This window comes from Impatiens glandulifera, chromosome 5 (assembly GCF_907164915.1).
Source record: "Impatiens glandulifera chromosome 5, dImpGla2.1, whole genome shotgun sequence".
In the NCBI taxonomy this organism is placed as follows: domain Eukaryota; kingdom Viridiplantae; phylum Streptophyta; class Magnoliopsida; order Ericales; family Balsaminaceae; genus Impatiens; species Impatiens glandulifera.
Genome location: NC_061866.1, coordinates 50594154 through 50616840, shown reverse-complemented (window position 1 = coordinate 50616840; position 22687 = coordinate 50594154). Strand labels below are relative to the sequence as shown.

Here is a 22687-nt window from a genome sequence, read left to right as displayed (position 1 = left end):
TCTCCTTCAACTCATTCTCAGTCGTAAGTCAAAGTTAACCTGGAGCTGGAAAAGCTTCAAAGGCCAACTCTTGAAGATTTTTGCCAACTGCTTCTGGAAAACCATCCTCGTCTTTCCGCTACCATTAGACTCCCGTAATGCGTCAATCAATAAAGATCTATAACTATTCGCTACTTAATTTTTATATTGGTATATCAGTTGATTGAGTTAGCATTGATTTTACTAGTGACTGTTTCGGTTGAAACGGCCTTTTCTGTAATAAAAATTATCAAAACTGATTTATGTAATAGAATTTGTGATAACTTGATGAACGACAGTTTGGTAGTATATATCGAGAGATGTTTACCACAATTAAAAATAAACAAAATTTACAAAATTTTCAACAAATAAACACCCGAAGAACTCAATTATCTGTTTCTAGTAGTAGTTGAATTGTAAACGGACAAATATTTTATTAGTATCAGCATGATTTTGTATCTTTATTATTATCATTATTAATTATATTTTTATTTTTATATAAGTGTTGTATAGTAAAAAAATATATTCTTTAAGCACCCATTGAAGTCTGGCTCTAAATTCGCCACTGTGAGCTTATGTCGGGTTTTAAATGTTTTAATAATGTCTAAACATGAAAAATACGTTTATTTAATAATTTGATCAGTTTTATCTTGAATAACCACTCTTTTTACCCTTAAATCTTTTGAGTTAAACATGACAAATACTTTTATTTAATAATTTGATCAGTTTTATCTTGAATAACCAATCTTTTTACCCTTAAATCTTTTGAGTTAAACATGACAAATATTTTTATTTAATAATTTGATCAGTTTTATCTTGAATAACCAATCTTTTACCCTTAAATCTTTTGAGTTTAATTAAAATGTGATATGTGAAACCTGTTAGGTGGATTCACAATAATCCCGTTAGAAAATTTGTTAAGTTTTATATCTGTCAAAATTTATTATTTAATTTGTTAAGTTTTATATCTGTCAAAATTTATTATTAAATAATATAAATGTATCTTAAAATTTATATTTATTTTTAATTAATAACAATAATAATAAATTGCATTATAAATCAAATTTAGTTATAAAAATATACATTCTAGTTAGCTGAATTGTTAAATATTATGAAAGATATTTATTCTTTGGTTTCAACCCATATAAGAAATGAATCAGGTTAGTTTATCAAACTGAATTGTTGAGTTTGAATATCAATAGGTTTTAATTACACCCTTAAACAATGATAATTATAATTCATCTTTATTAATAATAAAAATGGTAGAAAAACAAAATTAAAGATATTATTCATAAATAAAGAGACAAGACATATTAAAACCTAATAAGTTAATGAAATTATTTTTTACTTACTAATAATATATATCCACAATGGGAAACTAAGGACCTAAATTTAATGTTTAAGAAACTATGATAAAATCAAATATATATAAAAAAAAGAGTTAATTGCTATTTTGATATACAAATAATTAAGTAGAGATACATTCTGCCAAATAAAAAATTTCATCCTACTTTGTCAACTTACAATATGTTTAATTTGCTAGATAAATTTTAAAAATAACCTCATAAATTATATACAACCCAGTAAAAAATATTAGGTTAAACCAAACGCCATATCAAGCTAAACCATATTAAGAACTAAACACAGCTTCTTTTCTCTACACAAATGATGATTTCATACTAGAAATGAAAATATTGATTGCATCATATGGTATATAATTGCAAGAATAAATCATCTTTACAGTAAACCATAAGCCTATAAAAGTAAAGGTGCTTCGAAAAGGATACAAATCCAGTCGAGCAAAAACGAAAAGGAAACAAAATCTATGTTGAGTTTCAGGCAATACTAATTCAAGAGTTCTAAAATAAAAATATAAAAAATCGGTGGTCAATGCAATAAGTTATAGGTACTAAAACAGCAATCCACAACAATATTTGTCGAGGAAGCAATAGAACACATATATACAAGAGATTTCGGTATAATATGTTAATAGACATTGTTAACCTCAGACACATCCTGTGACTCTATCTCAAGATTCTCTCGAACTATTTGGAAAAAAAGCGGCAGGAAATGAGTTGCACACCTTAAATCATACAACACAGTGAAAGTGATATCAATTCACTGGATTATTTATTCAACATATTATTATAAGGAGAGAATGACTTACCAGAAGTGCAACAACACTCATCTAGGTTGCCAAAAGCATGGAGCTGCAAACACAATAAAAAAATGACAAGGGTCAAAACAATTTCCTAACAACCATCCTTTTCAATACAAAACAATAATCAATATTATATAGCAAGAGTAAAATGATAAAAATCTAAATCTAAATCTAAATCTAAATAGTGGAGAAAAAAGTTTTAAAAATATACATTTTACTTTGGTGACCCTCTAGTGATTGTAATGTAAATTGTGACAATATCAGTTTTCAAAGAGGCTTGATAATTTCGCAAAAAAAATGAGAGAAAAGGGGGAAACGACTAATGGAACAAGAATATGTATGCACACCTCTGATTGGAACAGGCATGGGTCCTTCAGGAGGTGGTCTATGAGGCATGAAATCTTGGTGGTTTCCGTTCCATTGAGGAAAACCCCACCCATGATTTTGCTCGTTTGGAGGATCACAAACTGGACCAGGATAATGTTGAGCATATGATCCACCTGAACAATCAGTATAATATGTAGATGATGCAACAACTTGTAATGATAATAATAATAATAACAGTGTGTAAAATGATCAAATCAACAACTAACAAAAATGTGTATACCTGTAACAGGAGGAGCTGGAAATCTCCAGTTATTCCCACCAGTCTCATGTGGACCCATGTTTCTCCTATCAAATTCATTACAGAAGTTTCCCCCAACAGGGCCTGGATAAGGACATGGAACCTCTCTCTGAGATTGCAACCATTGATCTGAGTGAACATAAGAGAATTGATTTGATGGTGCAGGCTGCAGTGAATGCATTGGATAACCGGCATTATGCAAACTGTTGCTCCCATTATTCTCTTGGATCCCATTGACATGCTGCTGCTGCATATGGAGATTGGGAATTGGCTGACCATTAAATACACTAGAGGTACAGGCACCTTGTACAGAGGGCTGCATCTGAATTTCTCTGTGTTCATGGGCATGAAAGGGCAATGATTCTGGGTTCACTGAGGCCATATTCTGCACAATCGTCACAAGGAAACATTTAACATTTTAATAAAAACAAAACCCATTCAAAAGATTTTAAGAGTACTCCATGAGAAATCCATGCAACTAAAGGTGCAAATCATATTCAGTTACATTGAAATGCAATTCTATCAGTAAAATCATATATGTGAAATTAATTGGACAATTTTAGGAGGACTCAATGGGAATGTTCATGAAACAAGAGGCAGTCATATTTAAAAATTATTTTGAAGGCTATTCCAGTAAAATACATTGAAAAAATATTCTTTCAATCAAAAGAGATAAAATTTTATAGAAATGTTTGATGAGAATGGCACATGAAACAAAATAAAACATGAGAAAATTAAACAAGTCTGGTAAAAAATAGGGAGGTCACTTACATGACCCACATAGACCTTGGAATCAAAAGGGACTGGGATTGAGCTAGTTGGAGGCGGTGGAGGTGGAGGCGGAGGAGATGTTGGCAAGGGAGGAGAGGATGGTGGCATGTCTACAGGCAGGGGAGGGAGAAAAGGAAGGGGAATATTGTTGTCAAACTGATGCACCGCATTCAAAGGACCCAAGCCAGAGTTGTTGCTAATGACCATCTCATCATCACAATTGGGAGAGACATCCTCCATTTCAAGCTCACCATCAACTTCCTCTAAGACGCAAGTATGTTTTACAACGGTTGTGATTGGCATTATAACTTCTCGGTCTTCATGAGAATTACTTTCATGCTCTGGTGTAACAGCTTCAAAATCACCGCTATCAGAGTCACTTCCATCTTCCTCATCCTTGAGCATAGGCGGCATACAAAATCCCGCAAGCTTAAAATTTGAATTGCTGCATAACAAGACCAGACTCAACCAGCTGCACTTTGGGATAACAAATGTGTAAAAAAAAAATTAAAAAAAAAGTCTCACCTTCCATATTCATCTACAAGCATTCCGTCCATTCCTCTAATGGGATCATCAAAAGGCCTTTCTGTTCTCATTGTACGCTTAGCGAATACACTACCAGAAGAGGAACTACAGAGAGATTCGAGCTCACGGATATGGTGGCGTATAATGGAATCTGGAAGAATCCTTCTTTCCAACCATAGCCTCAGTACCTGAATAGCAGTACACGGAAAACTAATTAAGCATGTCCAGAAAGGGATGTCATATATAAGTAAAAGGTAAAAAGAAGATTTATTGCCTTCAAACACTGTCTGCAATTTTCAAGTGTACTACTTCCAGGAGGAGCAGCAGCCAACAATATGCGTTTTAAAAATTCTTGGATTGCTGGATATATATCACCAACTTCACCTGTTCCAAGACAAATTTAAGCATATTCAACATGTGTACGACTGCATATATATGTAACTATGTGAATACTTTAAACATGTGCAACGGACATGTACTTAACAAGGTGAATAATCACTTGATTACATTTAAAGGTAAGTCTAATTTAACAGAAGCTAAGAGAGGAGATAATAAAATCAATACCTAGACTAACAAAGTTTTAAATTAGCACCCAGATCAAACTGAATAAAGATAAAAGACATTACTGAAAGAGTTTAGTGGCAGATGATGGTGCTAAGACCTAAATGCCCAAAATCATAGAGAGTGCCAACGGAGAAAAACTAAACTTCTTATAGAATAATTAGCTATAATGTGTGTTGAAGAATTGGTATGACCGTCATTGTATTAAGAGAAGTCGCCTTCGTGACAACTTTATTAATACAAACTTTCAAAAAAATATATAAAAAGTGATAATGTGAAATAACAAGAGGCCATTGAAGTCTACAAAAAATGTCAGCACCAAAACACTACGTTTTGAAGTGAGACTATCCAAACTAAAAGTGTCTGCAGCAGTTCAGCAAGATTATTCTTTTTTCCCTTGGAATTATAAAGAAGTAAAGACATGCAAAAAGAATAGTATAAAAGATTCAAAGAGTGGAATCACAGTGAGTTATAAACTTAGATGGCTTACCTTTCAAACCGCGAGAACATTGCGCAATAGAATCCACAAGGAAAAACAAGTCTACTCTTCGATGTAAGTTTGGTTCAGTTTCCAAATTTCGAGCAATAATTTCAACCACCTAATTTCAAGCAGTTAAATAACAAATAAATAAACATTGTAAAATTTATGAAAATAAATGGATATGAAATCCAGTCAAGCAATTATGATTGACTAACATAGGCTTAAAAAATGCAGAGGGACAAGCTTCAACAACTATGAAATTTATTATAAGCCCAATCTGAAGTAATTTAATGCTAGAGCTAGGTGTTACTGGATTAGAGGATGAACAATGTAACAATAAAATAAACAAATCAACATGTGCATACAAGGTCTCTTACAAGTGAAATGGAATTACATTTAAATAAATATTAACTTCAGTATACAGAAGTGTATTCATAATTCAAATTAATCCTGAAGAGACTATGGGACATAATCCTTTTGACGAGTGCCATTAACTTGAGTACATGTGGAAACATCAAACACAAATAAAATAAATATATATAAAGCTCAAATCACAGATGGGCCATCCACCTCAAAAAATAAATATCTAGTACCTAATTTAGCTTTTGCATTATAAACAGGTTTACTAATTTAAATTTTTCCGTACAACTTATTATTAAAAGTAGCAATTTGACATTTAAAGGAACATTAGATTTTGTGACTGATCTATGTCAAAATTTCCTTCTCAAAAATACAAGCATGTATTACAGGGTACTCTTTTTTAAGATGTTTTTAGTAATAGCAATAACAATGGTGTGAACACCCTTGATACCTCGACAGCCTATTTGATTTATGCATCTCCCAAAACTCATTAACATTTCTACTAGGAAAAATTAAGGAGATGTTCTAAATAGTATTAGGAAATGACTAAAATACTTAATGGGTTCTTTTGAAATCCTAAAAACCTGTCATTAAACCATATTATAATTTTTTTATAAGCATACATTTAAAAAGCAAGGAATTTGTCTCCATAAATAGTACTACCCTAAAAGCTATAAGCATATGCAGAAACAACACCCAACCAATAATATATGAGAAGCAATTAGTGTGTGTACCTTAAAAGCATTGCCGTACTTGGCACAGTCAATAGCAATCCGTGAGGCTCCAGTGATGTTTTCCTTTGTCCTTGTTAAGGTTACAAGAGCAGCCTCAAAGGATGCCAGTGCGGCAGTTGCCTCAGTTTTACTACTCCATTTGTTTGCATCTTTAGGTTTGATGTGAGGCACATGAGAAGTTAAAACACAAGATCCCGTGTTGTCCACTATTCTATCAGTTTCTACAGTGTAATCATTACAGATCGATGTGCTTGGCGGAGATTCACATGCAATGGAACCCAACCTATTGGTCATGGAAGATGATGACCCCTGCCCAGATATATCCCTGTCACCTGTATTATCCAAAGAAATGGAGGCAGAGAGGGATAAGTTCTGGAGACATTCAGCAGCTTCTATATCCTTCAGTGTAGTTGGAGAGGTAATAACATGTGAACCCTTAAGTGTTTGTTTTATATCTCCAGTAACATGAAACCTATGAACAACAAAGCATTTAGCTAGATGAGGTTAACATCTAATGAACATTACAAAAATCTAATACAAAGAAATGACATAGTAAGGTTGAATGATTGACAACATTGGAAGAATCAGCTACAAGATATAGCTCAAGATCTTACACTTTATAAGCTTCTTTAATCTCAGTAGCAGGAGAATTTGAAGGCCTTGTAGTAGCTGAAAAGTTACCCTCTCCTGGAAGCCCCTCAACAATTTCTTCATCCCTTAATCCTGGATCAGACACAATTTGACAATCATGTGAAGTATCAGGTTTTCTTAGAGGCTTCTCAATTTTTTGGTGGTTATGCATAGTTTCATCTTGCCCTATACGCTTTGAAGGCGACAGTGATTCAAGTGAAACTTCATTGCATCCCAGTAACTTATACATTGATTCGCCCAATGATGGAAGAGAATTACTTTGCACGTCAACACTTTCAAGATTCTCCAGAGGCTTCTCAATTTTATGGTGGTTATCCATATTTTCATCAACACTTACAAGATTCTCCAGAGGCTTCTCAATTTTATGGTGGTTATCCAGTAACTTATTCACTGATTCACCCAAAGATGGAAATGAAAGACTTTTCATATTAACACTTTCAAGATTCTCCAGAGGCTTCTCAATTTTATGGTGGTTATCCATATATTCATCTTGCCCTCTACGCTTAGAAGGCGACAGTTCAAGTGAACCTTCATTGCATCCCAGTAATTTATCGTTTGACTCACCCAATGATGGAAGGGAAAGACTTTTCATATCGACAATTTCAAGAATCTCCAGAGCCCTTTCTTCACACAACTTATTATTATGGTTACCATTTTTGCTGACATGTTTGCAGCAAATTACTTCTTCTCCGGAACAGTGTGCCATTTCTTCAAGCAGTGGCAGCTCAGAACTAGTAGAGACCCCGGTACTGACACCTTGAGAAGCATTCATATTACTAAGATCAAAAGTTTCCATTGCAGAACCTTTCTCTCCACCACCCAGAGATATTTCAGGAGACCCCTTGTTGGAATAACTACTATATATACATGTCTTCATGGGTAATGACGCATCAGATTTAGTGCCTTCAGCAGCATTAGCTGACATAGCCTCCAAAGCTCGATGGAGCCGCTTAGATGGAGGCAAAGTTGCCTCGCCATCTACTAAACAACCCAGCTTTGCACTGCTCCTGTCATCCAAGGCCTGAAGCTGATCAACTGCAAACTGAGAACATACAGTTGGTATCACTGAATCACTTACATCATACTTGCCTATATGTGATTTTGTAACCACATTGTAATCTACATCGTGAGTGAGAGACGTGCAAACATGCCCAGGATCAGTATTTAGAATAAGTGATGATTTCTCTTCTAATAATGTAGATATATCCAGATCCTCTTTTTTGGATGAAGATCTTCCCAGACGAACCCGTGCTCTTTTCACAAGTGGAAGATGCTCATCACCTTCGTCTAGTGAAGTCGACCTTACATCAGGAAAATCTTGACCAGTTCTACGCACTTCCACCTCTGTATCCTCAGCTACTTTGGCAACAGCATCAGAAGCATCGATGATTGCTCTTTTTCTGCTTTGATTCCTTTTCTTTCTAACAACAACAGCCTCTGCCACGAGAACAGAGTTTTGGTTTAACTCTATCTCAACACAATGTTCAATACCGGGCTCAATCTGCTGTAATTTACAGCCAGAGTGGACTGTCAAGTTTTCAGCACCATTTTCTTTAGAACTACCATTTAATGTCATGGCATGTGGATCTGTCTCCTCGCCATTAACATTTGGTGATTCCCACACTCTATTGATTCTGGTTCCATCACGTAAAGCTGATGAAGGTATGTCTGCAGCAGCTTTACCATCATTACCAGGTGATAATATGCATTTTCCAGATCTAGAAGACCTAGGAGCAGTGACCTTTTTCAGTGAGGGGCAGCTATTTAATTGCACACCTCTGAATCTCTTTCTTGAAAAATATGCATTTCCCTGATTCTTCGCCTTAGGGGCTCTAGTTGTATCTATATCATGCAAATTGTCAGACTCCCTAATTGTCCCTACAGAATCTTCAACAGCATTGTTTGACCATTTACCTTCAACAGATAAAGGAGATTTTCCACAGGAACTAAGCTCCACATCAGGTGTCTCATTCTCCAATCCTAAATTGTCCTCAGAGATTCCTGAATTTTTCCATGTTACATTATCCACAGAGTTAGAAGTAACTTCACCTTTCTTCAACTGCTCATAACTATCAATTATCTCATGCACTGCACGTATAAAATCAGCACCCTTGCCATGACGTTTTGTGAGAAGAGATTCTTTCCTCTCCTCTGTAAATGGTTCAACATCTATAGGATTACTAAAGGCTCTGCAAGCAAAACAAAACAAAAAAACTTAGCATTATATATGTCAACATATAGCCTACCAGCATTAATGTGACCATTCACGAGGGTGCACAGTATTCCACACACACATTATCCATTCAAGGAATCTGGTTAAGTGAGCTGAAAGGAGATATGATAAATGTATTAGGAGAAAAAAATCTCTAACTCAGTCCATGTTGGAGATTCCATAGCACTTGAGTGAAGCTATAGGAAATTGAAAGGAAAAGAGATTCTAGAATTCGTTTTCCAAGTATCGTAAAATGTAATATGGGCTTGTCCCCTATTAAATCAAAGGAAAACACAGTTATTGGTATGTTAAAGGGAAAGAAAGGCAGACTTGGTTAGATAGAGTATTAACATAGATATTCGAACTTCATTTCAATGTCTTCCTTGATGATATAAACATACTTTCCCTATTTCTAGATCTCTTGCAAGTTCAATCAATAGTTCAGTTCTTGCTTTTGAGAACCTTGTAAAAGGTTAATCATTCAATATGATGCAGTATCCAACCTGTGTTAAGTAAATATTAATGTAGAACCTGGTACATCAGAATATAAACTAACTGTTTAAACCATTAATCAATGTGTTGATATTAGTAATATTGACCATTTAATGAGACAAGTAAAAATGTTTCACATAAACCAGTGTTCAAATTTGGGTACAATAAGATGGAAGGTGGGATCCTGTACAGCCATTGGTGAATCAGAGGTTTTCTTTTGGCCCTAATTACACTAAAGTAAAAGGCAGCTCATAAAACATAACGCATTCCTAGATTGGCATGAAGAACCATAATACCCTTATACCAGCAAGGTTGAGGGAACAGCATAATAATGAGATCTGACAAGGCAACTAACAATGAAATCCAGATTCTTGATAATGATTTAACATATCAAGGGAAAAGCACTGAGCATTGGTAAACGTTTATCTTCCAACGACAATTATTGAATTTAGGAAAAGAATACCCCTCTTTAGACTTCTATTTATTTTATGTTCTTTAGCTAAGGACATGAGATTTCAAAAATAAATAGTTCAGTTTCTAATTAAAAGCTACTAAATAAGGAACTCATAGGACAAAACTAATTTAAGGAGCATACAAATACATAATAAGTATATAATAGAATGCCAATCATCTCAATAGTCTGATTTTAGTGTCCTGATATATCATTGATTGTTCCATCATCCAACTGATATTTGCGTCAAAGCAGAAAATATGAAGGATTTAACATTCCATCCAAGCACCAGAATGAAGGTCATTAAGTCAGTTACTAATGGAAAAGAATACAATACAACAAAAATAAAATAAAATGCAAGCATCAGTAAGAGGAGCAAAGATTGCTACCATGAATCAATATGTAATATTTTTCCTCAAGCATAATCAGCTCAAACATCATTCCTCCCTATAAAATTGATACATGTTATAGGATATAACAACAAAACTAACTGCAGCGGTGTACCATTGATATAGAAGACATATATATCATGTAATAAATAGATGAGGAAACTTGATAAATCAAGAAATGCTTACATTTGCTGAGTTCCAAAGAAGTAAACCAGTACTTTCTTGCCATCAGACGAGTAACCCCACTTTTCTGGCTCACTTACCTGCCATTGCAATAGAAACATTCTTATACTTAACTTACATGGATATAAGATCCTTTTACAAGATAAATAACCTGCATCCATACATATAACATACATGGATACATAACAATAATATAGACTTGGACTACCAAAGTTCAATTTTTATAATCAACCTGAAACTTGCATCAAACTACGAAAGGATTGAATCAGTGACAGACAGATCCCTATGGTCTACTGCTATTTAATTGAACTTCCAGTATTCTATGTCATATATTTCCATGGAGCCTCATGAGAATCAAGTTTACTTACATCAGATCTATCAAATTACTAAAAGAATATACTATAAACCATCTAACTTAAAGGACTTACAAGACAAAAGAACGTTATAAAAGATTTATATAAAGCAAAAACGTTTATCTTCAAGATATAGAATCGATCACATGCATACCGTTGCAGGCCAAGCTGGGAAGCCCTTGACCTTCGCAAGAACGAGATCGCCAACCTTCCACTGCCGGCGAGCAGCAGCAGCAGCTGCTGTCGACCTTCTTCCGGTTTTTCTTCTACTTGGCGCCATCCACAACTACGATTGGACTAACGAAGTGCTAGCCTCTCTGAACAGAGAGGAAGCAGTTCCTAGGTACTGAGTGTTTAGATCCAGCCGTGGACGTCTAGGCATTGACAAAACAAACAATTCAAAGGAGCAACGGGATTGATTGTGCAATCGCCGGCGGCATCGAAAACCCTAATTCACAGAAAAATATATAAATATTTCAGCAAGTGCAACGTAGGTTAGAAGTTTTGCCTCTGTAGGAAAGTTATTTGAAGTTTGTAACCCTAGTTTTTTAGGTATGGGAGAGAAAGAGAGAAGAGAGAGAGCTGGTTTCAGTTTTGTGATAGAAGGGGAAGAAGAAGAAGTCTGTATAATGCACAATACGGCGCAGGCGCCTGTTCTTCCAATGCTTTTACTAATTTGCGCTTTTGATGATAAGTATGTATCTAACCTGCGCTGGTTTTTTTTTTTTGGAAAATCTTTTTGATTTTGAAATATACCAACCCTCCTTTGTCATTGGCAAAATATATTTCTAGAGCCAAACAAATTAGCAGTTTTTTTTTAGTTTTTTTTTACCAATATTTTGCACATTTAGATTAGATGGAAAAAAACTAGGTCACCAACCTAAAGCTATTATTTTTCAATACAAATTAGGGTTATTTACATAGAAAAGGAAAAAATAAATGGGAACTATTTAAATTATTCAAGTAACTTTTTTTTATTATAAGTTTATATTAGTGAACAACCAGGGACGGATTTAGGAATTTGAGTTCGGTTGGACTTGAATTTAAATAATAAATTATATACCTTATATATAAGACATTAAGTTAAGGTTTCCAAGATTTTAAAACATAAAACTCATCTAAAATAGACTTTATCTTAATTAAATCTAGTTGAATATAAAGTCATCCTACATTTTATTACGAAATTTCTTATTCACCTCTTTATTGTATAAAATTCTCGCACAGGAGTAGTGGTAAAAAAAAAATAATCAATCTAGTCAAAATAACATAAATATTTATTTATGAATAGTTGACCGAACTCAAAAAGTGTACAAGCTTTCAAATTCTACATTATATCAAGTTTATAACATGGAAACAATTTTGTCGTGTTTCACTAGTATGATGTTAATTGTTAGAGTATAAAATTTGAAGATTGATTTTGAATTTTAGAGCTAATAGGCGTGGAGGGTTTTCACTAATTTGACGAAATAATTGACTGTTCAACTCTCAAATTATGTTTATATTAATATTTAAGATAAACTTAATTATTTGAGTATTTTATCGAATAATTGGAATATAAGAATTACAAAACTAAAGAAAACAAACTAAGTAAATATTTTCATCAAATAATTAAATGATAGAAAAATATTAAAAAATAATAATTAATGTTAACTGATAAATTAACAAGGTTATACACGTACATAAAATCAATTATAAGTGATTTTACATCATTGAAAATTAGAAAAATAAATATTATTAATTTAAATGGAAATAATAAATAGAATATGGAAGTAGTGAAATAAAATAATATATATTATTTGGTTAGGAATCAATGATATCGGGCATATATAAAAGAATCAAGGGGATTTAGCTTGTAAAGGAACTATAGAAAATTAAGAATTAATTAGAGGAAGTCAGATTTCTGAATTTATTTATTTATTTAATTATATATATATAATGTTAAAAAAGTCAGGTGTGGGTTTAAGGGCACCTCAGTTCTTACCTCCATTCGCCTTTTGAACAACTGAGATAAATTCGCTATGAACATAGAAAAGAAAAAAAAATAGTTTATTATATTATAATTCAGTCAGTATGTGATTTAGTTTATCAATTAATTATTTATGGCAAGTTAGTAACTCACAAAGTATAAATATTAATTTCATAAATTTGTACATAATTATCTTAAATTTAACTATTTTCGTTACATTTTGAATAACAAGTTTATTTGTTACTAAAACAAATATTAATTTTATTAAAAATTAAAACCAATCTTGTTAGTTAGAAAAAATTGAATAAATTAGTTTGTATACTTTGATTTAAAAAATTATAAAATAATCAACTTATTTATTTATTTTATAAAAATAATCATTATTATTATTTTAAATAAAGAGTATGTATAAGAATATTAGATTGCAAAATTACATTAACAAAATCAAAACAATAATAAATGATAAGACAAATTTACGATAATTAAAATTATAATAAAAAATATACAACTCGTTATTTTTTCATTATGATTTCAAATTTTTTATTAACGATAAGTGATGAGATAAAATAAGTCGAACAAACTAATCCAACAATGTTGAAATAGTTTTTATCAAATATTTTGAGCACTAGTAAAAATTATTCTTGACCGAGAGTTTGTAAGCAACGTCGGAAAAATTATATGAAGTGGTAATAGACAAATCTACCTAAATGATTATTTTCAAATGAATATCAGTTTTAATGACTCTTTATTAAAAAAATGAAAAATAATTTTAAATCTGATTATTTAATATCTTTTGATGCTAAGAATGAGATGAACACAGACTCGATAAATTATGACGAAGACAATCTAAGAGTATTAGACAGAAACGACTTCAAAGATTTTAACGATAAGTGATGATGTAAAATAAGTCGAACAAACTAATTAAAAATTGCCAGAAACTCTATCAAATATTTTACTAATCTCGTTACATATTATCGAGCATTTTATCAATTTATCTTATCATTACTTTACCTCACTTCGACAAATCAACCATCTCATTAAATATTTATCACCAATATATTATTTCATAATCGAACTCTCATTATTAATTTTGTGAATCACATTTCCAATATTTTGCACTTAATTCCATCATTACCGACCCCTTATCATTAATTCAGTCCATTTTGATCGAGAGTGAGAGTTGGTAAGCAACGTCGAAAAAATTATATGAAGTGATAATAGACAAATCTACATAAATGATCAAAAGTGACATTTAAGATTATGTTTAATTGAATATCAGCTTTAATGATTCTTTATTAAAAAAATGAAAAATAATTTCAAACAAATCTGATAATTTAATCTATTTTGATGTTAGGAATGGGACGAACACAGACTCGATAAATTATGACGAAGACAATTTAAGAGTATTAGAAAAAAACAACTTCTTTAAGATTTTAACGATGAGAGATGATGTAAAACAAGTCGAACAAACTAATTAAAAAGTGTCAAAAACTCTATTAAATATTTTACTAATCTCGTTACATATTTTTGAGCATTTTATCGATTTATCTTATCATTACCGACGTTTTACCTCACTTCGAAAAATCAACCATCTCATTAAATATTTATCACCAATATATTATTCCATAATCGAACTCTCATTGTTAATTTTGTGAATCACATTTCCAATATTTTGCACTTAATTCCATCATTGCCGACCCCTTACCATTAATTCAGTTCATTTTGATTGAGAGTTGGTAAACAACGTCGAAAAAATTATATGAAGTGATAATAGACAAATCTATATAAATGATCAAAAGTGAAATTTAAGATCATCTTTAATTGAATATCAGTTTTAATGACTCTTTATTAAAAAAAATGAAAAATAACTTCAAACAAATTTGATAATTTAATCTATTTTGATGTTAGGAATGGGACGAACACAAACTCGATAAATTATGACGAAGACAATCTAAGAGTATTAACAACAAACGACTTCTTTAAGATTTTAACGATGAGGGATGATGTAAAATAAGTCGAACAAACTAATTAAAGTGTCAGAAACTCTATCAAATATTTTACTAATCTCGTTACATATTTTTGAGCATTTTATCAATTTATCTTATCATTACCGACATTTTACCTCACTTCGACAAATCAACCATCTCATTAAATATTTATCACCAATATATTATTCCATAATCGAACTCTCATTGTTAATTTTGTGAATCACATTTTCAATATTTTGCACTTAATTCCATCATTGTCGACCCCTTACCATTAATTCAGTCCATTTTGATCGAGAGTTGGTAAACAACGTCGAAAAAATTATATGAAGTGATAATAGACAAATCTATATAAATGATCAAAAGTGACATTTAAGATCATCTTTAATTGAATATCAGCTTTAATGACTCTTTATTAAAAAAAATGAAAAATAACTTCAAACAAATTTGATAATTTAATCTATTTTGATGTTAGGAATGGGACGAACACAAACTCGATAAATGATAACGAAGACAATCTAAGAGTGTATTAGCAACAAACGAGTTCTTTAAGATTTTAACGATGAGTGATGATGTAAAATAAGTCTAACAAACTAACTAAAAAGTGTCGGAAGAATCTCTACCAAATATTTTGAGCGCTAGTAAAAATTATTTTTGATCGAGAGTTGGTAATTAACGTCACAAAAATCATATGAAGTGATAATAGACAAATCTACATAAATGATCAAAAGTGACATTTAAGATCACTTGAATGTCAGTTTTAATGACTCTTTATTAAAAAAATGAAAAATAACTTCAAATATGATATTTTAATCAATTTTCATGATAAGAATGACACGAACACATACTCGATAAATGATAACGAAGACAATCTAAGAGTATTAACAACAAACGACTTTTTTAAGATTTTAACGATGTGTGATGATGTAAAATAAGTCGAACAAACTAATCAAACGGTATCGGAAGAATCTCTACCAAATAATTTGAATGCTAGTAAAAACTATTTTTGATCGAGATTTGGTAAGCAACGTCGGAAAAAATATTTGAAGTGATAATAGATAAATCTACATAAATGATCAAATGTGACATGTAAGATCACCTTCAATTGAATATCAGTTTCAATGACTCTTTATTGAAAAAATGAAAAAATAACTTCAAATTTGATAATTTAATCTATTTTGATGATAAAAATGAGACGAACACAAACTCGATATGATGACGAAGACAATCTAAAGGTATTACCAACAAACGACCTACCAACAACTCAAAAATTATTCGGATTATAAAAATATGAAATGAAATATGATCCGGCTAAATAAGAAGTCACACCAAATAAAACACAGCACCAACTCAAATTTTAATGGTGAAAAAAAATGACCTACAAGGCTAAAAGTTATCGAAAATATTATGAAGAAAATAATTTTAATTCTTTTTTAGAAGTAAAAATCTTCCTAGACACATGATACTCACCCTCTAACTAATATGCATTTTGTGAGGCGAAAGTTGGTGTATGGCATTCGTGTGTAGTGAGTTATATTTTTACGTAGAAACATATTTATTTATTTTAATTAATTAAAAGATTATTTTTAAAATAATTTAAAATATATTTTAAGGCAAATCATTTTTTAAATTTTATTCAGTAATCAAAGTCTCATAATTTACTCAACTCTCGAATTTTCATAAAAAAAAATATGACGAACCAAAATAATAAATTTGATTAAAGAAATGTTATTTTAAAATTTTAATCTTAAAATGCTAACCGGATGATTTTAGAGTCACCACTTTAATTTATTTATTTTAAATCAAGAAAAACATTTTACGTATGTAAACGTAATTTTTAGAGATTTTGTTTAGTCCGATGTTTGGTGACACTCGAAAAAGTACTTTCACGATAAAAAATATAATAAAAGAAACATGACAAATTACAAAGCACGTGGCGCAAAATGGAAGCTTGGTTAAGACGTTATAAATGATGTTTGGGTAGAAAATTATCGTTTACAAAAAGAAAACTTTTCAAAATATTCGCGAGAACACAAATTTGAGTGCATTTTTTAAGACCTTTACGTCGAAAGAAAAAAAAAGATAAGAAAAATCGAACTCCTTTTGAAACAATAAAAAAATGACATTATAAATGAGACTCCGAACATGTTTTGATCCGGAATTCGTTTTAAAACGAGAGAGATCAAGGCACACGCCTTAATGCAAAACCAAAGAAAAAAAAGTGAAAAAACCCTAGACAAATGCTAAGGGCATTTTCCAAAAATGAAAAAAAGCCCGCAAATCATGGACTTGAGACATTTTCCAAAATAAATGAAATATCAAAATCTTCAAAATGAAAAAAAACTACTCAAAGTCATCCACTATGAGCATTTTCCACAAGACGATAAAGCGTTGAAGACTTCAAATCAAAAGATAAACTCGAATCATGATGAAAAGTAGTTTTTGAAATAAAAAAATCAAAGTGGTTGTGATCCTTCGGGGATGCTCTATATAAACAACCCCTAAATGCAGAGGAAAAAAAGGACTGCTCGCATCAAGTTTGGAAGGATTCCTATCCTCAATTTTTAGGGTTCACTTATCTTTATTTTATTATTTTTAGACGCATGTCCTAAAATTGAATAATTAAATAAGGTGCAGAATAATATTTTTTTAAATTACCAAGAGTTTAAAATAAAGACGGTAATGTGTCAACGTCAGACATAGCGCGATAACTCTTTGTAATGTGTAATCAAATCCCGAACCAAAAACATAATCTATAAAATGCGTTGAATCTAAAAAAGTCAAAGTTAGTATAAATTTACGTTTTTAAATGTATTATAGTCCAGTCTACCGTTTTAATTTTCGTCTCACTCAAGACTCGAGAGGAAAAAAAGTTATTAGACGCGACCTTTGAGTATTAAAAACTCTTCTCGAGAAGAGTCGATTTTTGAGCGTTACAATCTTATAATCGAATAAATAAAGAAAAAAATATAAATATTTTTTTATTATATATTTGTATATTGTGATAAATATATAATTATGAGGTAATAGAATATATATATTAAGAAATAAATAAAGATATTGAATTTTTTTTATATACATAATTTTTTAAAATATATATGAAATATTAGATATATAATTATGAAGTGAGATAATATTTATATATATATTATTGAGAAATAAATAAGGAGATAAAATATTTTTTAAAAGAGAAATGTTAGGAAATGAGAATATTATTAAAAATTGTAAGAAATTTATTTGGATTGAAAATTTAATAGGAAATAGAATTTTAAGATTTTCAATGCACTCTTAAAACACATAAATTCATTATTTTTTTTCAATATATAATTATGAGCTATTATTTCTTTTATTTAAATTTGTCTTGTAAGTAGCTCAATATATAAAATTATTTAAAAAAATTGAAATAAATTAAGTTAATTTTCAATGAAAATTCTTAATATTTTGATTTTTTATATAGACTTCAAAGGAGGTCATATAATTTATTTTATTTGTATACATACTAAAGCTAAATGAAAATTTGATGCCATTAGGAAAAAAAAAATGAGAGTTGATCAACACTATTTACTTATTCGAAACACTTTAACTAGGAATTGGTTTATAATAATTTTTTCATTTAAAAAAAAATTAATAAATAATAACATTATCATTAACCTTGAAAGAATTATTACATGGAAACAAAATCTTTGAAGAATATAAACTTTGATTTCATATGAATTACTCAATATATCAAAATCCACGACAGGAAGACAGTTGCAAATATTAAATAATGTCAACGCAATTGCCAAAAGTATTTAAACATCCAAAATCATATTATATTATTAGCTAACGTTTGGTCTTTTAGTATTCCATTTCTCTCCCCGTCGTCTTCCATTTCCCCCTATCTATACGGCGAAGCCCTAGAAAGTTTGTCCCAAACAATCCTGAGCTTTTTCCGCCATCGGCTTTGGATTTCCTCGCGAATTCTGTCAATCGGGGCAAGGTATCACTGGATTTCATGCTTATCAGATTAATTTCATGTCCAATTGATTCAATTTCTTGTCATAAACCTAGATCTTTCATACTTCGACTTGATTCAGGGACATTTCATTAACGGGTTTCGTTGCGATTGTGAATTGATTCTAAAATTCAAGGGGAACTGCAGAGTTTCGTTTTATTATCGTGTATGTGATTAGGTATGGGTAGGGTTAACAACGAAACCACTAGCCCTTCATCTACGGCATCCTCTTCCATCACAGAGACAGTCAACGGGTCCCATCAGTTTAAGATTACTGGGTATTCTCGTTCAAAGGAGATTGGGATCGGGAAGTATATAGCTTCTGATACTTTCATGGTCGGTGGTTATGCATGGGCGATCTACTTTTATCCAGTTGGGAAGAGTGAAGAAGACAATGCAACTTATGTCTCTCTGTTCATTGCCCTGGCCAGCGAGGGAACAGACGTGAGGGCTCTCTTTGAGTTGACCCTTTTGGACCAGAGCGGCAGGGAGAGACATAAGGTTCACAGCCATTTCAATAGGGCTTTGGAGAGTGGTCCATATGCTCTTAAATACCGTGGAAGCATGTGGTAATTCTGTCATCTTTATATCCCTATTGAGTTGTGATTGAATGTGAGCTGTGATTGTTAGCTGTGTAAATGCATACAATAGAAATTAGTTTTGGTGTGAAACTTATATGGCTGGATAACATATGTAGAAGAAAGCTAAGATCAAATCTGTTGTAAAGGGTAATGCAACCCATCTTTTAGTTATTTTTGCTAAATCTTAAATTTGGAATCAATTTGCATTCTGAGTGTTACTAGTTTGGTACGGAACTCAATATTGCGATCAATAATTAGTCAGATGACAAATTGCCTTTCTTCATTGGTTGTTTTATTGACTGTATTTTATGTTGACATTTAAAATTTAAAAGTTACAAGGATGAGCAAAAGATAGTATTGGATAAATAATTGTAAGTTAGGAGATAGTAAATTTACTGGGAAGCTGTAAACACTTTTTATCTCTAAAGCTCGGTGCCTAGTAATTAATGGCATATATTTGCCCTATATGAAAACACTTTTATCTCTAAAGCTGGATCCAAATATGACAAGAAACTGTCAATTAGTCATCCACACCATGACGAGGAATCTGGTAGAAATAATGTGATCCATTCATTATCCACACCATGATGAGAAATCTGGTAGAAATAATGTTTCCAAATGAACCCATTATTGTTGATGTATTTCCAGATATTGACTATACACTTGTGCTGTATATTAACTTACCCTCATGTTGACCAAGAAACAAAGACACACGCCTAGAATTTCACTCTCATGCATGACACGTGTTAGACCTCATGTTTTCCTATTCTTTACACTTTTTTTGTAGTAATATACTTTTGTACGGAACTATGATGATGTGTGATTGAGTGGATATTATTCTTGAATTGCAGGGGTTACAAACGTTTTTTCAGAAGAACTCTTCTAGAGACATCAGACTACCTAAAAGATGATTGTCTGTCAGTTCATTGTAGTGTTGGTGTTGTCAAATCACAGACTGAGGGCCAGAAGGTCTATTCTATACCAATACCACCATCTGACATTGGTCTGCAATTCGGGCAGCTTCTGGAAAGTGCTAAGGGAACCGACGTGAACTTTGAAGTGGATGGTGAGGTATTTTCTGCCCATAAGTTGGTCCTTGCAGCTCGCTCACCTGTTTTCAGGGCTCAACTTTTTGGTCCCATGAAGGATGAGAACACAAAGGGCATACAAGTGGAAGATGTGGAGGCACCAGTTTTTAAGGTTTAGTATAGATTTCTCTGCACTTTTGTTTTCCTATTTTTCAAGTAATCTTTCTCTATATGGCATGGGTTTCATACTCATTACTTCATAGTTTTACTTAACCTTTCCATGCGCTTACGATGCCTACCATTAACATTTATGGCGGGTCTTCCACTAAATCTATGTTGTGAAAGGATAATATTTGAAACTAATTTGAAATAACTGAAATCTGTGATAAGACTTTTGGTTGAATTATGACATGTTTTTTAGGTCAATAGCTCTTCTTTTGAGTTGGTTATGTCCATTACATGTACACATGAGTGATCACTAGCTTTCCATTTCATGATTACTGGTGAGAAACAATAGTACTTCTACTTTTTTTTTGTGGTAATTCTCATTGTCAAACTAGAAATATATGTAGAAATCATTTCAAAATAAATGCTTACAATGTTCAAATAACTACATGACAATTGTAAATGCATAAATGAAACTTTTAATAACTGGTGGTCATGTGACAAAGGTTTGGTATTTATTCTTATTGGTTATGTTACAATCTCCTGTAGGCTTCGTATCAGATTTTGTGGATCATGTACTGGTATTCTAAATTTTAAAACTAATTCAATAGGCAAAATAAATTCACACTGAAGGTAACACGGTTCAAGATTGAATTGGTGAAGTAGGGAAAATCAATATAATCATCTAGAGTGAATGTTTCAGAGTGCAAGTGTGTTGGTTGTATTTTGATCTGAGATGATAATCTGCAGAATGACCTCATCCTTCACGAGGGAAGGAAAAGAAAACTTATTTTGAACAATAAACTACTCTAGATGGAACTGAAGAGTAGGCTGTTGTTCACCCATTTACCTTCATTATATTTGTAGGTTAATTTATTTTGTTCGGTATTTATGCTGGTTTCACCCAACTCTGATTATGCCAATGATGTGCTTGTAGGCATTGCTTCATTTTATGTATTGGGATGTCTTGCCTGACATGGAAGAACTTACTGGTTTAAACTCAAAGTGGGCTTCTACTTTGATGTCACAACATCTTCTTGCTGCTGCTGATCGTTATGGTATGGAGAGGCTGCGATTGTTATGTGAGACTAGTCTGTGCGAGGATGTTGCCATAAACACTGTTGCAACAACATTAGCCCTGGCCGAGCAGCATCATTGTATACAATTGAAATCTGTTTGTCTTAAGTTTGTAGCCTTGCCTGAGAATCTTAGAGGTAAGCTTCTAGATCTTTCGATTAGTTGACATCCATTTGCTGTTAACTTTTTGTTGAAACCTACTTCATATTATATGGGACTTGTTAATCTGAGATTCTGTTGTGAATATTTTCCTTGGTTATTTTTTCCACAGCTGTGATGCAGACAGATGGGTTCCAGTATTTGAAGGAAAGCTGCCCTTCTGTTCTAACTGAGCTCTTGGAGTATGTGGCTAGGATCAGCGAGCACTCTGGTGTTGCCATCAAACATGGAAACGAGGTTTTCGTAGATGGTAGCGATGTCAATGGTAGACGCGTGAGACAAAGGTTATTATAGTTGCCTTTTGCTTTTTCCTAGGGGTAGAAGCATTTGCAGGCATCAGAATTTAGTACTACCTATAAAAAATATGAGAGATGTAAATTTAGTTTTTCATTTCTTTGTATGATTGCCTGTCATGAAAAGGATACTATTTTGGTAGTCCACTTGTCTGAAAACGTTGTCGTTTTCCCTCCGATATCTTGGTTGGGGGGTTTTGGAATGGTGTTGTTGTTTGTGTATGATGTCTGGCTTGGATTGGTGTATTGACTTTAAGTCAATTGGAAACTAAATATAGAAGTTATATAAGATTTCATGTACATTGTTGGTGTATTTTGCTTAAATCATTAAAATGCTGCTGTTGGGATTTACTAATTGATTATCTTTGTCATTTGGGAATGCTTTGTCCACAAGAACCGATCTTTCCTTGGATTTTGTGGTGGAATTTTGGCATTGATAACATGAAAAACTCTTAACCTTAAATCACTATCT

The 22687-nt window shown here is 32.0% G+C and overlaps 2 protein-coding genes across 3 annotated transcripts; one reads left to right on the top strand and one right to left on the bottom strand.

Moving 5' to 3' along the window:
* Positions 1-1717: 1717 nt before the first annotated feature.
* Positions 1718-11581, bottom strand: LOC124938773 (protein HUA2-LIKE 2-like). The gene is made up of 12 exons (XM_047479277.1): positions 11122-11581; positions 10618-10694; positions 6851-9076; positions 6237-6708; positions 5152-5260; positions 4375-4484; positions 4101-4288; positions 3576-4020; positions 2787-3189; positions 2527-2679; positions 2186-2228; positions 1718-2101 (listed from the first exon to the last, which is right to left on the bottom strand). Exons 1-11 carry the CDS (start codon positions 11245-11247, stop codon positions 2203-2205), a joined length of 4335 nt encoding a protein of 1444 aa, XP_047335233.1. The 5' UTR covers positions 11248-11581; the 3' UTR covers positions 1718-2101; positions 2186-2202.
* Positions 11582-18758: 7177 nt separating this feature from the next.
* Positions 18759-22528, top strand: LOC124937988 (BTB/POZ and MATH domain-containing protein 2-like). Of its 2 annotated transcripts, none has more exons than XM_047478335.1 (5): positions 18759-18897; positions 18995-19481; positions 20345-20693; positions 21624-21900; positions 22035-22528. In XM_047478335.1, exons 2-5 carry the CDS (start codon positions 19093-19095, stop codon positions 22214-22216), a joined length of 1197 nt encoding a protein of 398 aa, XP_047334291.1. In that variant the 5' UTR covers positions 18759-18897; positions 18995-19092; the 3' UTR covers positions 22217-22528. The 2 variants fall into 2 exon arrangements, with proteins under 2 accessions (XP_047334291.1, XP_047334292.1); XM_047478336.1 differs by having other exon boundaries at positions 18817-18897; positions 19091-19481.
* The last annotated feature ends 159 nt before the right edge of the window (positions 22529-22687 follow it).

Excerpts from the sequence above, each read along its gene's own strand:
- LOC124937988 (XM_047478335.1), top strand. The coding sequence starts at position 19,093 with ATGGGTAGGGTTAACAACGAAACCACTAGCCCTTCATCTACGGCATCC. Across the intron at positions 20,694-21,623 it reads TGGAGGCACCAGTTTTTAAG|GCATTGCTTCATTTTATGTA; the intron begins GTTTAGTATAGA and ends ATGTGCTTGTAG. Across the intron at positions 21,901-22,034 it reads CTTGCCTGAGAATCTTAGAG|CTGTGATGCAGACAGATGGG; the intron begins GTAAGCTTCTAG and ends TTTTTTCCACAG.
- LOC124938773 (XM_047479277.1), bottom strand. The coding sequence starts at position 11,247 with ATGGCGCCAAGTAGAAGAAAAACCGGAAGAAGGTCGACAGCAGCTGCT. Across the intron at positions 6,709-6,850 it reads ATTAAAGAAGCTTATAAAGT|GTTTCATGTTACTGGAGATA; the intron begins GTAAGATCTTGA and ends TGTTGTTCATAG. Across the intron at positions 2,680-2,786 it reads TCCAGCTCCTCCTGTTACAG|GTGGATCATATGCTCAACAT; the intron begins GTATACACATTT and ends CTGATTGTTCAG.